Source organism: Aquarana catesbeiana, linkage group LG05, assembly GCF_042186555.1.
Source record: "Aquarana catesbeiana isolate 2022-GZ linkage group LG05, ASM4218655v1, whole genome shotgun sequence".
Classification (NCBI taxonomy): domain Eukaryota; kingdom Metazoa; phylum Chordata; class Amphibia; order Anura; family Ranidae; genus Aquarana; species Aquarana catesbeiana.
The window spans coordinates 315,718,616-315,733,376 of NC_133328.1; the positions used below are offsets into that span (position 1 = coordinate 315,718,616).

General features: G+C 38.6%; 1 protein-coding gene across 1 annotated transcript in view; it reads left to right on the plus strand.

The window, feature by feature from the left end:
• The window catches only part of MYO10 (myosin X), a 280,901-nt gene that overhangs the window by 123,504 nt on the left and 142,636 nt on the right, over nucleotides 1-14,761 (plus strand). The window contains exons 5-9 of the mRNA XM_073630851.1: nucleotides 1,090-1,214; nucleotides 3,597-3,610; nucleotides 3,721-3,805; nucleotides 8,213-8,316; nucleotides 12,337-12,466. Of these exons, the coding sequence (XP_073486952.1) occupies nucleotides 1,090-1,214; nucleotides 3,597-3,610; nucleotides 3,721-3,805; nucleotides 8,213-8,316; nucleotides 12,337-12,466 (458 nt within the window). The remainder of the gene's footprint in view (nucleotides 1-1,089; nucleotides 1,215-3,596; nucleotides 3,611-3,720; nucleotides 3,806-8,212; nucleotides 8,317-12,336; nucleotides 12,467-14,761) is intronic.

The window sequence follows — 14,761 nt, forward strand, 5'->3', positions numbered from 1 at the left end:
CTATCCAAAACGATATACTTGCTGTATATACACTTAAAGGTTTTTTTTCTTTAAGGCTTAATGTACACAGGACGTTTTTACAACCTCTCCTGAACGATTTAACTTGACAGATAGTTAAAAACGTCCGTTTTGCCTGTAAACTCAGCTTCTGAACGCATATTTTTGCATTCCAAAAAATGCCTCTAAACTCAACTGCCTAGAAACAACTATAAATGACCCTGTGTACATGTACTGATAAGATAACAGAGGAGAGTTCAGGAGCAGCTGAAAAAAATGCTCAACTGCTCATAAATGTCCGTTTACCAGCAGCAGTGTACATGAGGCCTAAGCTGGAAGCAGTTACTGATGGACAGATTTGGACTCTTTGGACCCATTTCTTCCATGTTACACTGTACACTGCCAGCTTCTACTACAATTTAACATGAAATATTCACTGTTATTATCAAAGAATTTATTATGCATGTGTTAAAGTGCTATCCTAGTGGAATGTGGTTTACATTTCGTGCTAATGATTTTACCCAATATCCATTATATTTTTTAGATATTATACCAATACATTTTTCACCCCTAGATGTTTATCTGCTGCTGAACTTTTTAAAGAAACATTAGCAAGAGTCAGATCTTTATTTTTGAAACACTGAGATTGAATTCACAATCTAGCTGATCAGTGAATGTTGTTTTTGCAGCTTTTCCTAACTGTGATGCACTGTTAACCTTAGGGAAGTAAGTAGGAGACAGGCAGTAAGATGGAATGCAGGAAACTAGCTGTAGAAATAGAAATTATAGTCAGTAAAGAATGTTATCACATAGATAATGCAATGGGCAAAAGGCTAAATGTTTGGTAACTAAAAAAACTGCAACACAAAAACATAATTTTACAGTAGATTTACAAGAGGAATCTGGTTACTTTCTACAACTAATGTGACATCAATTCACCACGTTTTTGTGTTTCCTTTCACAGATCTGGTTACTTTCTACAACTAATGTGACATCAATTCACCACGTTTTTGTGTTTCCTTTCACAGATCTGGTTACTTTCTACAACTAATGTGACATCAATTTACCACATTTTTGTGTTTCCTTTCACAGTCCTATCATGGAGGCCTTTGGGAATGCAAAGACTGTTTACAATAATAATTCAAGCCGTTTTGGAAAATTCATTCAACTGAATATATGCCAGAAAGGTCATATTCAGGGAGGAAGAATTGTAGATTGTATCCTTTTTCATTACAGCAACAGAGAGCGTTGATTATTAAGATGGAATCTGTAACTATGTCTCATATCTGTTATAGGTGCATTAGTGATCTAACTATTGGCAGCAACCAAATAAGTTATTCTTAGACCTGGAGTACAGGTATTGCTTCAAGGCCATAGTCCCTTTGTTAAATGCAGCAATTGTTGAAGAGAACATTGCACACCTGAAATGTAATGCCTGTACAGTGTAGGACTGATCTAAAAAGGGGTAGATAATGTTCATATAGCAAGCTGAACCTTCACTTACTGAATAAGGCCTCATTCACATGTGTACTATAGGGTATACCCATGGGAGGACTGTATATGTCGGCATGGGGGGGGGGGGCACAGATGTTTTGAGCACTAGTGTGCAGGCAGCACCATTCATTTTAATTGGGGTGCAGCAGCTGCAGGGAAACACCAACTGTTCTCAATATTACAGAATGCATGGCCATGCACCCACACAGAATGCATGGTACCTGCACCCACACAGATGTAAATTTCCTGTGTATGTGCAGCTGTTGCTTCCCCATTGAAACAAATAGGACTGCCTGCACAGGGATGCAAAACACCTGTGCATCCCTGTGTGGGGAAACATGGCTCTCGCACAGGCGTACACTATTCAATTCAATTGCCTGGTCATGTGGAAGTCAAAGTATGTTTTTTTAATGCCCGTGATTGGTCATTCAAAGTATTCACTTCATTGACTCATCATATTCAGTTTGGCTATTTTCTAAATTAATATTCTGTACTTCTTTAGTAACCCAGCCTGCAGTTTCTCCTTTTTAACTGCAAGTCATCTTTACAGTTTTTTTTATGTTGTAGATATTTCTGAGAACCAAGCTACAATAAAAAATAGCAAGAGAAAACTCACCCAACGCGTCAGCATTTTTAAGACATCTGTTAAAAAAAAATAAAAACAAACAAAAAAGTTTAAATATTAATGGTTATGAAAATAGAAATAAACAAAAGCAATCATCAGGAAAATAATAGATAAAGAGAGAAGGAATCAACTGAAGCCAAAAAGGATAGACTGAAGGTTTATAAGGGGTTAAGTAGAGATACAATTTATGAAAAAAAATCTTGCTAGATTGTTCAATTGCCATTAGCAGGTTGAAGCTCATCCTTTTGATTTGCAGGTTAATAAAGAAGAGTAGATACAAAAGTATTATGAATCTATCTCACATCTGAAAAGTGTTTGTAAACACTGTACCAAGGTTCCTTTTTGGAGAGCAGTGGTTTCTACAGCTATTGTATTTACACAGCAGCTCCTGGCTTTCTTTCTAAAAGCCGGAAGTTGCCAGCAAGTATGAGAGGGGGAGCAGCAAGAACAGGGCATACTTTGATTATGGTTTTTGTGTGTGTGTGTAGCACACCCAGTATTCACAACTGGTTAAAGAACTACAGTGACTACAGTCACTACATAGAGATAGGTGCCAATTTTCAGATGAAAGGACATGACTGAATGGTGGCAATTGATTAGTCCCCTGCATTATTTTGTTTTAAAAAGAATCAGAAGATAGAAACAGATAAAAACATCCACCGCCTTTCAGTGTGAGTTCACTCTTCCAAAGTGCTTAAGGGACCAATCACCATCTCCATGTGAAGTAAAAACTCACCAGAACAAAGGGCTGCCATTTTTAACAGCAAGAGCCCCTATGACACGTCAGATCTCCCCGTATCACGTGCAACAGTCCCTAGTGTCCTAATTCAATGAAACCTCCAGATAGACTTGAACTAGGACAAATAAAGCATGCCAGGATCCAAGGATAATCTTCAATAGTGTAGTTTTTAATTAAAATATCATAAAAGAGCATTACAAATACTAATCAAACAAAAGCACTCACAATGATAGCTGCTGCCGACTTGGGATTGCACAACGGCTTGACGTCAGCAACAGAAACTCCACCATTTGGGAGGGAGGGGCCATTGAATGCAGGGCACTGGGGATTATTGCATGTGACCTGGGGAGATCTGACGTGTGTCACGGGGCTCTTGCTGTTGTAATGGCAGCCCTTTGTTTTGGTGAGTTTTGACTTCACACGGAGATAGTGATTTTAGAAGAGTGAACTCACACTGGAAGGTGGTGGATGTTTTCATATGTGAATATTGGCAATAGTATAAATCTATATGGGCTACTTGATAAATAAAAGCAGATAGGCTGCACGTGTTTAATACGCGATTTGGGTGTTCTTGCAGCTGCCAGTATTTCAGGGTTTGATTGATTTTAAAGATTTTTTTTTTTCATGATATAGCAATGCCTGTATAAATCACTCGAAATGTATGTGCACCTTGTTAAAGCATGGCTTTTCATTTTGGATCATATGTTATTCATCTTTAACTCCAGCATCTTTCTAATAAAGATTTATTAGAAAAGGTTAGTGAACTATTTTCATTCTTCATATGTCACCTCCCCCCCAGATTCTAACATACCAGAGATTAAACGCAGATTTTGTTTTTTGATTGTTTTTTTCGTTTTTTTTTTAGAATCGTGTAGTACGACAGAATCCCAAGGAGAGGAATTACCACATATTCTATGCACTGCTGGAGGGGGCAGGGAAAGAGGAGAGAGGTAAGTTTATTACATGTCCAGTGCATTGCAGCTTTACTGTAAAGTGGTAATAAGCGCAAAAACGAAATATTATATTGCAGCTTGCCAGTTTTTAGATGTGATGGCTGCATTTTTTTTACATTTTTTTTTCCCCTTTATTTCCACCTGGTGATCAGGTCTGCTAGTGCATCTAACACTAGCCTCTCCCCAGACTGACAATGCTGCTGTCCAAAGGTGTCTCTATTGCTCTTCCATTCAGAGTGGAGATCCTAAGGCAGAAAATGTATTACTGGCCAGATCACCAAGTGGACCTGGACACTTCTTTTGCAAGGTCTTGTGTCTTCCTTGTGGTTACAAGATAGGACTCAGAGAGTCTGCCATGCACATGAGGGCCATGTGATATGGGGGTCTTTGTCATTTGGGGGAGACATCATCTCCTATCTACCACCTGCTCCAACTCAACCAGGTTTGCACAAGAGTTATCTTCTCAAGGTTCTTGTATCCCACAGTGTGTTCCTCGATGAGATGCACCTGTCCAGCATTATCGCCTAATGATGTACTGTCACCTTTAGTGATTGCAGGCATCCACTTCAATCACTCCAGTTCAGCCAGAGGTTTGGTACAGCTCCATTTTAATGTCCTTGAGGTAATTAGTAATAACAGTCAATAATAAACAAATACTCTTCAGTTCATAAATATAACATGTCCTCTTGACATGGCAGTGTACCTTTCATAAGCTGGTATAGGGATGCCTATCTTGGGATAACACGAATTTGATTAAATTAGTCCTTCTCTCTAACCAGGCTTCTCTTACCACTGGCCCTCTGACCACTGGTTAAGCTCAAACCAAGATTTATATATGTTCCTGCCAGGAAGGGTATATGAGCTCACCTCACTTTCCGAGAAGATTCTGAGAAAGGTTCACCCTTAAAGGGGCAGGAAATGACAAGCATGCAAGCCAAATCAGGAATGCCAGAGCCAGGTCATAGCTTTTACCATGCATACTTGTTTAAGTCCAAGCAATTGGATCTTTCAGAAATGGAGGTCAGAAATGTGAGCCACCACATTAGTACAGTCGTCCTTTAGGAAGATGTAAAAAAGAAAGGGTTTCCTTTGATTCTACCTATTATAGATGTAAAATTTTACTCCGCAACGAATTCAGTATATCACACTATTTTTTATACACAATTTTCCTGTATGCCAGCATCTAGCCAGCTGTTATGCTAATATGGCAGTTGTTTAGTGTATTCATGATTCAGAATTCCTTTTCTTTAATTCTGTAAACAATTACATAATTATTACAGTCCAAATTTCATAAACACTTTCTTTTTACTTCATGAAGTATAGACAACTGCAGTAATTCATTTATAACAAGCTGCTCACAATTGTTATATATTATCAACTTTAAAAAAGTATGGTCTTCAAGAAATGCATATAGTTTTGTTACAGGATTTTTTGTTCCTTCTTCTTTAAAGTAATAATAAACTTAAATTCTCTTCTCTGTAGGAAGCAATACATTTAAATAAATGCAGATAAACAGGAAAAGAAAAGCTCAAAATTGCTTCTATGCTGGGTACAGTAGTGAGAAACATGAAATGTTCTTCATATGTCAGCGTTAAAGTGGTTCTCTCAAGGGACTATTTTTCTTATCATTGGCTTTTTTGCCTATCGCTATGTTTGGGAAATTGAACTCCCTGCGGTGGCTTGATATCTTGCCAGTGATACATATCAAACTGTTTCCCTAAAGTGTAATTCCAGTCAAAACCTAACTAGGCTTAAAGTTGTTATTAAACCCAGGACCCTGCATTCACTATATCTGGTCTCCCACAGTACACAGAACATGGAAATGCAATAGTTTTAGTAACTATAAACTGCTAAATACCTTTTCTCACCAGCAGTTAGAGCAGTCTTGTGACTTTTATCAGATTCTGGTTAAAGCATGTAGGATGAGTTTTCATTGTCCCCTGATTGTCCTATGAGGCTTTAGGACCCCTGACCCTCTGTCTAGATAGTGCTGATTGGCCCGGTGCTGATCACATGCATTCTCCCAAGAAAAAAAAAAAATCCTCTCTAGCACTACACACCAAACTGAGCATGTGCAGCTTGCCACTAAGGCTCTATTCTATCAGGAGATGGTTTGGGGACTGGAAGAAGGGCATGATCAGAGTAGACAGGATCAAACGGATGATTAACCCTTTAGATTCCACAGTGAGTATAACAAGCATGCTTTACTGCATACACAGACTGATTTTACTATTGTGGGTTTAGTAAGACTTTAAATCTACTTCCACCCCCATATTTAAGCCTATTCTATCTTCCCTGCTAAAGGAAATATGTTTATACTTACCTATTCTGAAGTTGCTCTGGTCACATGGTCCCTCCAGGAGTGGATTCAATGTAGAGGAGAGAGGAGCAACAACAGCTGCAGAGCCTGGACAATGACGTCACTCATAGGCTTAGGATTTAGCTGAGTTAGATTTTGACTGGATTTACTTTTCAAGTGAAACTCCCACCCATCATCACTTACTGGTGCATCTTTTTTTTTTTTTTTAAATAAACATGTTATACTTACCTCCTATGTGCAGTTTATTTGCACAGGGCAGCCCAGATCCTCCTCTTATCAGGTCCCTCTTCACTGCTCATGGCCCCTCCCTCCTGTCGAGTGCCCTCACAGCAAGCAGCTTGGTATGAGGCACCTGAGCCGAGCTGCAGCTCTGTGTGTCCATTCAGACAGAGCTGCCATTTGGCCCCGCCCCCTCTCTCTCGCGACTTTGATTAACCACCCTGGCAGTATGATTATGTCAGATTTTTGTGTCTCAAAGCGGTACAATTGTTTTGCATAGAAATTTGGCCTTTTATATTGTAGGCCTGTAATTCTTAGTGATAACACACTTAAATCTGTCCAAACAAGAGTCTAGTAGACATCCCAGGTATGATAACGTTTGAAAAACTAAATCAAAAATTATAATATAATAAATAACTATAAATAATTATTAAAAATATTAATATAATAATAATAAAATGAATTTCCCCACGATTCACTATCGCTCAATTCTGCAAGTGTTCTAATTTACTATCTCTGTTTTCTAGCTGTCTAAAACCACTTTTGATGTAAAGGGACACTTTGTGGTTGTTATGGACAATCTCAAGTTTCCAGGCAGAAAGAACAGTATATATAATATAAAACTGCATGCAGGGCACTGGACAAAGCACTAGGGACAAAAGGGAGGTGAAATGATTTGATACAGTAATGTAATCTGTAAGATTACAGTGTACTGTATGTGTTATGAATTTTGCACTTTTTGAATTTGCCACCGGGCTCTGCCCCCATGCGTCGCAACGCTCGCAGGGAACCTGAGCCTGGAACACAGAGCATCGGGTGGAGGACACAGCCCGCAGACACAGTGGGGTACATTGCAGGATCCTGGGGACAAGGTAAGTAACCTGCACCAGGATCCTGCAATGCAATCCCGAGGCTCAGGGTTACCGCTATTGGTACTAAAATTTAACCCCAAGCCACACTCGGGATTACCCCAAGGGAGGTTAACATACGCGGGAGCCAATGGCCCCACTGCTGTGTCTCAGCCAATCAGGCCAATGGCCCCGCTGCTGTTTCTCAGCCAATCAGGAGGGAGAGTCAGGCATGGTCAAGGGACTCGTGGACATCGCTGGACAGAGATGGGGCTCAGATAACTATTAGTGGGTGCTGGGGCAGCTGCTACACACAGAAGGTTTTTTATCTTAATGCATAGAATTTGTTAAGGTAAAAAAACCTTCTGCCTTTACAACACCTTTAAGTAATATCAAGATTATTGAATGAGGAGCAACCATGTAAAAAGTAAGGCACATTATTTTTAGTTTAGAGTTGCTACGGATGAAACCAGATTGCCCTGGCTGACCAGTTATACATGACTGCATCGCATACTAGCACATTATGTTAAAATTACCTTAACAAAGCCCTTCCGTGCCAAGATGTCAGAGCTGGAGGCCGCTTCCATCTTCACCCCTCTTGCTTCCGGGTTCACGGACTCCAGCTCTGTGACTGGCCTGAGACGCGATAACGGCACTCCCACGCATGCATGCGGGGGCCACTGTTTATGGCACAGGGCTCCTAAGGTACAGAATGGGTGGCCATTCCTTTAGAGCACATGCGCCGGTGACGTTATCGACTGCATGTACAGTAAATAGCTCCTAAATGGTGCACGTTTGGGAGATATTTACACTACCTATAGGTAAGCCTTATTATAGGCTTACTTATACGTAAAAGTCAGTCGTGGAAGTTAACTTCCACTTTAATAAATCATTGTTCATGTGTGAGGCATGTTCATGTGTATTTGTTCTGAAGTCTAACATTAACATCACAGTCATTTGTACAACCAATTTTACTTTTCACCTTAAATTGGAAATTTTTTTATGTCTATTCCACAGAGGCATTTTATTTATTGCAAACAGAAAAATACCACTACTTGAACCAATCTGGATGTATCACAGATGAGACCATCAGTGATGAGGAAACATTTCAAGAAGTTAAAGTAAGACAGTTTCTGTTACTGTGAGCACATGAAGTATATAACCCATTGTTTCTACTTTTGTCAGCTGGAAGGCTAATTTGTTAATTTACCCCGGGTATGCTATGGTGGGACGTTTGCCAAAGTCTGTCACAATACATCAGAAAGAATAAACTTGGCTTTGTTGGGAAATAGACAGGTCTTCCTGACTGGCAGATGTATGAAGTGTTGTCTGAACCAGACAGACTTTTAGAATTTAGGCTTCTTGCTGTAGTAGAGTAGTTTAAATAGAGTGTCATTCATGTCAGAATGTATAAAACGCCTTATGATGAAAGTCTGACTCTCAAGATTTGGTACTTTCATAGATGAGTTGTCATAAACAAGATGTGTACTTTATATTCAACCCCTACATCTGAAATCATTAGCAGAGAGAACAATTCAGAGAGGGCAGACTTGAATGGTTGTAGTTTACAATTCAAGAGGAACCAAAAATTATATAAAATAGGCATAATGAAAATATCCCAAACTATCATACCAAGACTGGGCAAATGTATGCACAATTTGTGAACTTGCTTGTCCATTCTAGGAGCAGCTACAGAAGGACCAGGGGATACGTGAAATTATATAAATTAAATAACAAAACATAATAAATGACTTAGGGATTCATTATTTAACAAGTTTAGAAGGTTAGTAAAATCCAGCCTTTTTAGCTCTTTCAGCACTTTTATTATTGAATATATTTTTGTCAGTTTTGAAAAAAAAGAGTACAGAAATAAATTTCCAAGGCCACTGCGTTATGAAAGCACAAGAAAGTAAATACATAAATGTGCAGAAAATGAATACCGTATCTGTATCAAACAAACAACTGTCCGAAAGCATATCCAGCCCATACTTTTAACTACACTTTCCGCTGAATCAGCTTTTTGGATATATTTTTGTTTAGTCAAAAAATGTCTAAAAATGCTTGAGTTGTAGTTTACTAAATTTCACAAGACTGTTTCCTAACTTGTTTCAGTGTATACTTGTTTAGCAGGACAGTGTGTTCTGTAAATGCCTTGCTTAGTGTCTTGGAATGTTAAATATGTGAGACATTTATCTGGGAGAAAATATATATATAGTATAAAAAAATGTTTGGAGACATCCACGCTTCTTATATCCATTAAGGACAAATAATGAAATCCAGCAAAAGTATGATAATAAATAATTACACATTGCACATGGTGTGCTTCAACTTTATTTAAAGTAGTGTTTCAGATTGTGGGGGTTTCAAAAGAGATTGCGCTTTATTTGATGGTTGTAGAACTGTACATAGAATGTATATTTCCTCTTTTCCCTTTATAAGTTTATTACAAAAGTTGCCATTAAAGAAAAACTATTATAGTCTGATTTCATTTTAATTTACATGCATTTTAATGGATTTTTTTTATCTGTTTATTAAAATATTTATTTTACATGTAAGCATTTAATACATGAAAATTGAACACTTTCTTCTCTTTTTATCTTCCTCTCTCTTATATCTTCCATTTACCCTTTTCTTCTTTCCTTTATCTCTTTTCTTCAGGTTCAATTAGCAATACCTTTATTTTACTCTTTATGATTCTACAACATTATTGGTATAAGTTCCTATATGTTTTATAATAGTGATAATTCCTTATCACTTTTTTTTTCTTATATGAATATTCTTGATAATTGTAAACTACCATAAGCCTGAGGCTTGGCTGTGTTTTTTTTTTTTTTTTTTTAATAACTGACAATTTTTATTGATTTTTAAGAAATAAGAAAAATAAAAAATAAAAAATGACAACATAAAATACAGGAGAGTACAATATGTAGTAGAACAGGTACGTCTGTTATACCATCAGCAGACAGATGGATAAAGGTACAGATCAATGCATAACTATCTTGACTTATTACCGTAGGATGCATACAAAATCATAATGTTATTCAGACAACACAGCATCGTGAACTCTGTATATGAAAAAAAAACAAAATGGAATAGGAGAGGGGTAGGGTAAAATAGAAAAATAGAGAAGAGTAGAATAGTAGTATAAGGTAAAGAGGAAAAAAGGGCAACCAAAGAACCGCCTCTAGAGCCCGAACCTCCCCAACAAGGACCCACCAGAAGTGGTCAAGGGTGACATATTATTAGGATATGGGGTTCTCCAAGAGGACCCAGGGTTTCCATATTCGGTTATACTTTTCAAGAGCGTCATTTAGAGAGGCTGTCAGGTACTCCATTCTCTTGACATCTCTGATTCTGGAGTGCAGTTCGGATATCGAGGGGGGTTCTCTCTGCTTCCACTTTAGGGCCACCAAACATTGCGCTGCTGTTAAGATATGTGACATGAGTTTTTTTGACACTTTAGAGAGAGAGATCGGTGGGAGACCTAAAAGAAAGGCCTTCGGATCCAAGGGCAAATCAGTATCAAAGATGGATTGGGGCAAGGAATGTACCATATGCCAATAGGGAATGATTAGAGGGCAGGTCCAATAGATATGAAATAGCATCCCACTATCTTTACAGCATCGCCAGCATCGGGGGTCAGCTGAGGGGTATATGGAGCGGAGCAAGTCCGGGGTCTGATACCAATGAAATAAAATTTTGTATTGATTCTCTTTATAGAGCGTACATATGGAGCTCTTAGAGGCCTGAGACCATATGAGCTGCCATGTGTTCAAAGGTATGTCTACACCCAGGGCTCACTCCCATTTATCCATGTAGACATGTCGTGGTCCAACCGACAATAGGCCCATGGTCAAAAGCTGATAGGTGCGCAAAATCATACCCTTAGAGGATGAGCCCTCCAAGCATAATTTTTCATATTCAGTTAGAGGGGAGAATTTTAGATTCATTACTAGAGATTGATCATAATGTCGTATTTGCAAGTAGCTGAGGCTGTGTTTTTTTATTATTCATACTTGATTCTAGCCTCACTTGAATAATTGAACAGAATCATCTTTGGCATTACTAATGCTACTACAAGTTGTGCAAAATATGCCATCTTTAGTTATACAGTGGAGCTATTATCTCTTATACACTGACATGTTACTTTCATGTACTGCTTTTGAACTTGTCTTTGTCTTTATATTTTTTTAAATTTCAATAAACAAATTTGACAAGACAAGAAAAAGGAACACTATGGGTTGTTTAAAAGAAAACACAAAGGAAGAGATCAGGCACTGGCATGTGTCACTGTTCTGTGTAAACAGGCTATATTAACCAGACCATCAGATTTTTTTAAAGCTGGCCACATATTGTACAATTTTCCTTAACATGAGTTCAAACCAAAACTAACACTTTCAATTTGTATGCAATCAGGCAGTCCCTTGCACTGCATAGTTGAAGGTGAAGGTAATTGAATAAGAAAATTGTATAATGTATTTCCAGTTTAAATCCTGCCCATAATAAAGAAAGAACTTATGTATCATAAAAGTGTGAACAATCCATCAACCAATGCTGATATGCTTACAATCCACTTTTACTGCTTTGTAAGTTTTTTTCTTTTAAAATAGATATGAAAGGTATGAACCTCAAAGTGACCCTTAGTAAATCAAAAGTATTACTATTTATTTTAACTGTATAAGTCCCTGGCTGTGGTACACCCCTTGAAATTGTTAGAGGCAGTGTGTGTGTCTGTGTGTGTGAAGGGGGGTTGAAGATTTACATTTAGCACAGAGAAAACCTTTGGATGCCTGCTGTATGGCTAGAAATACATATTAATGAAATATTACACATATGATTTATGGACACATTCATGTTAAGCAAAGCAACTAATTTTGCTTCTTTAAGAAGAACATATAATATTCATTTTTGTAATGTGTCTAAAATTAGGGGTCTAAAAGACTGTGGTTCACAATTGTGGCATTACAGAGAGAGTTCATCAGTGAATTTTATCTTATGCATTTTAAATATATATTAAATCGTGCAACTAAATATTTTCTAACCAAGGCTTCATAAATGTTTAAAAGTTGGATAACGAAAAAAGCAAGTCAAAGTTTTTGGAACTGTCTTTATACTATTCCTTGCATTCCATTTGCTTGCAGACCGCCATGAAAGTTATGAAGTTTACCTCTGAGAATGTCCGGGAAGTTCTTAGGTTGCTTGCTGGAATTTTGCACCTGGGAAACATAGAATTCATAACTGCTGGTGGTGCTCAGATCTGCAAAAAGACGGGTAAACACACATCATACCATTTTAAATTAAATGACCTGTGTACTGTTTCAGCTATAATGAGTATATCCTGTGCTTTATTCCAAACCTCTAGTGTTCTAATTCATCACTGTATTAGAAAAGCACAAAGTAACAACACCAGGAATGAAAAGCTGCAAAAAGTAAAACAGACTTAGGCCTAGGAATGTGGGTTCAGAATATTCATTCAGATACCAGATTCTGTACGTATAGAAAATAATTATAAGAACTGCACCTGATAGAGATTGGTTATAATATATACTAAAGGTTACCATTTTGCATTATTGTCAATGTAGAATCAGATGCAAATCTTGCATGACCAAATTGGTTTCTAGCTATAATCCAGTAAACTTTCAGAAGAACATTAGCTGAGTTATTTATTACAGTAAATTACATGTAAAGCTGAAACTTTTTTTCATTTTGGAGATTGAGGAAATCTCTTCTTGGGCAGTTCCCACTAGAAAAAAAGTGTCCCTATTGGAAGATTTCTGACCTGCTCACAATGTTGGATTTTCCCTCACCTTCTGTCCAAGTGGAAATGCTCACCGGGACAGACTAAAGCCTCATACACACAATTGATTTTTCCGCAGAAAAAGCATCAGACTTTTGTCCGAAGGGTGTGTGCCGTGAACCTGTCTTGCATACAAACAGTACACAATTGTCGCCCAACAAATACAAACGTAGTGACGTACAACATGAAATTTCAGCTCTTGAGCACCTTCTGCTAATGTCGTGTTTGGTGAGCATTGATTCATAGCATGCGTGTTTGTACTTTGGACTTTTGTGTGACGGACTTGTGTACACACAATACGAAAATCTGACAACAGACCATTGTCCTCCGAAAATGTACTAGCCTGCCATCCAACATTTGTTTGCGTAAAGTTGGCCAGCAATTGTCTGATGGAGCGTACTAACGGTCGGATTTTAAGCAGTCTGTCATCACACAATTCCCGGACTTAAATCCGGTCGTGTGTACGAGGCTTTAGAGTAAATCTTCCTAGCATGGACAAACTCTTCCCTACTTAATCCAAAGCTAAATGCAAAAACGTGATCTCACACCAGCTATACTCCCTTTACCAGCATTGTTACACAGTCAGGGGGATGATTACGGTTCAGCTTAGCATTCAATACCTTAGATTTCAGTGCCTCCCGCAGTAAAGACTGGACTTTGCAAGGGAGCACTGGTAAAGCTAGTACAACTTTTTTCTGGCACTTTGCCCTGCTTTGGCTTTAAAGCGGAAGTTCCACCCAAAAGTCTCCTCCCCCCCTCCGGTGCCACATTTGGCACCTTTCGCAGGGGAGGGGGGAGTGGATACCTGTCTTTGACAGATACCCTGTCCCCACTTCCGGGAGCCCCGGCCACTGAGAATTACGTCAGCAGCTCGGCTCCCTCCTCCTTTCCCCGTCACCGGGCCAGTAGGAGACCACAGCGGTGCCTCGCGCATGCGCAGTAGGGATCTGGCATGAAACCGTAATGCTTCACTGCTGGGTTCCCTTACCCGCAATGGCGGCGACAGCACCCGACAGCTGATGGATACATCAGCTGTGGTGCTGACATCGCTGGACTCCAGGACAGTTAAGTGTCCTATTATTAAAAGTCAGAAGCTACAGTATGTGTAGCTGCTGGCTTTTAATTTTTGCAGGGGTGGGCGGACCTCTGCTTTAAGTTGAGATTAAATGTTTTTTTATAAATAGTGGCTTATGATATTATCATAGTAAACTGAATAAAAATGTTTAGCATGTAAAATGAATGTGATTATATAATAAATATGTTTAACATTTATGGCCAATATCGTGTTTCCCCAAAAATAAAACCGGGTCTTATAATAATTTTGGCTACAAAAAATGCATTAGGCATTTAGCTCAAGAGTCAGCATCTATATAATCCCCAAAATAAACCCTAGTTAATAAAGACCTTTAAAAAAAACATTTAATCCGCTCTGTAAATAGATTATATAATGTCTAGTGTGTGTCTTTATGTAACATTGTAGAAAATACCTCATTTACAGAGTCGCTGGGTGCTCACATGATCTGCCGGAGCTCTTCTTCCCCACTCCGAGCACTGCTGAGGGAGATCCCTGCTAACTTCAGCCCTGCTCCGAGCACTGCAGAGGGAGGGGCCGCTGACGTCAGCCGGGAGGAGAAATGGAGAGCTCCGGCGGGTCACATGAGTGCCCAGCTGCACTGTAAATAAGATATTTTCTACAATAATTTTACATGAAGACACACACTAGACATTACATAATCCTTTTACAGCGTGGATTACATGATTTTACAAGC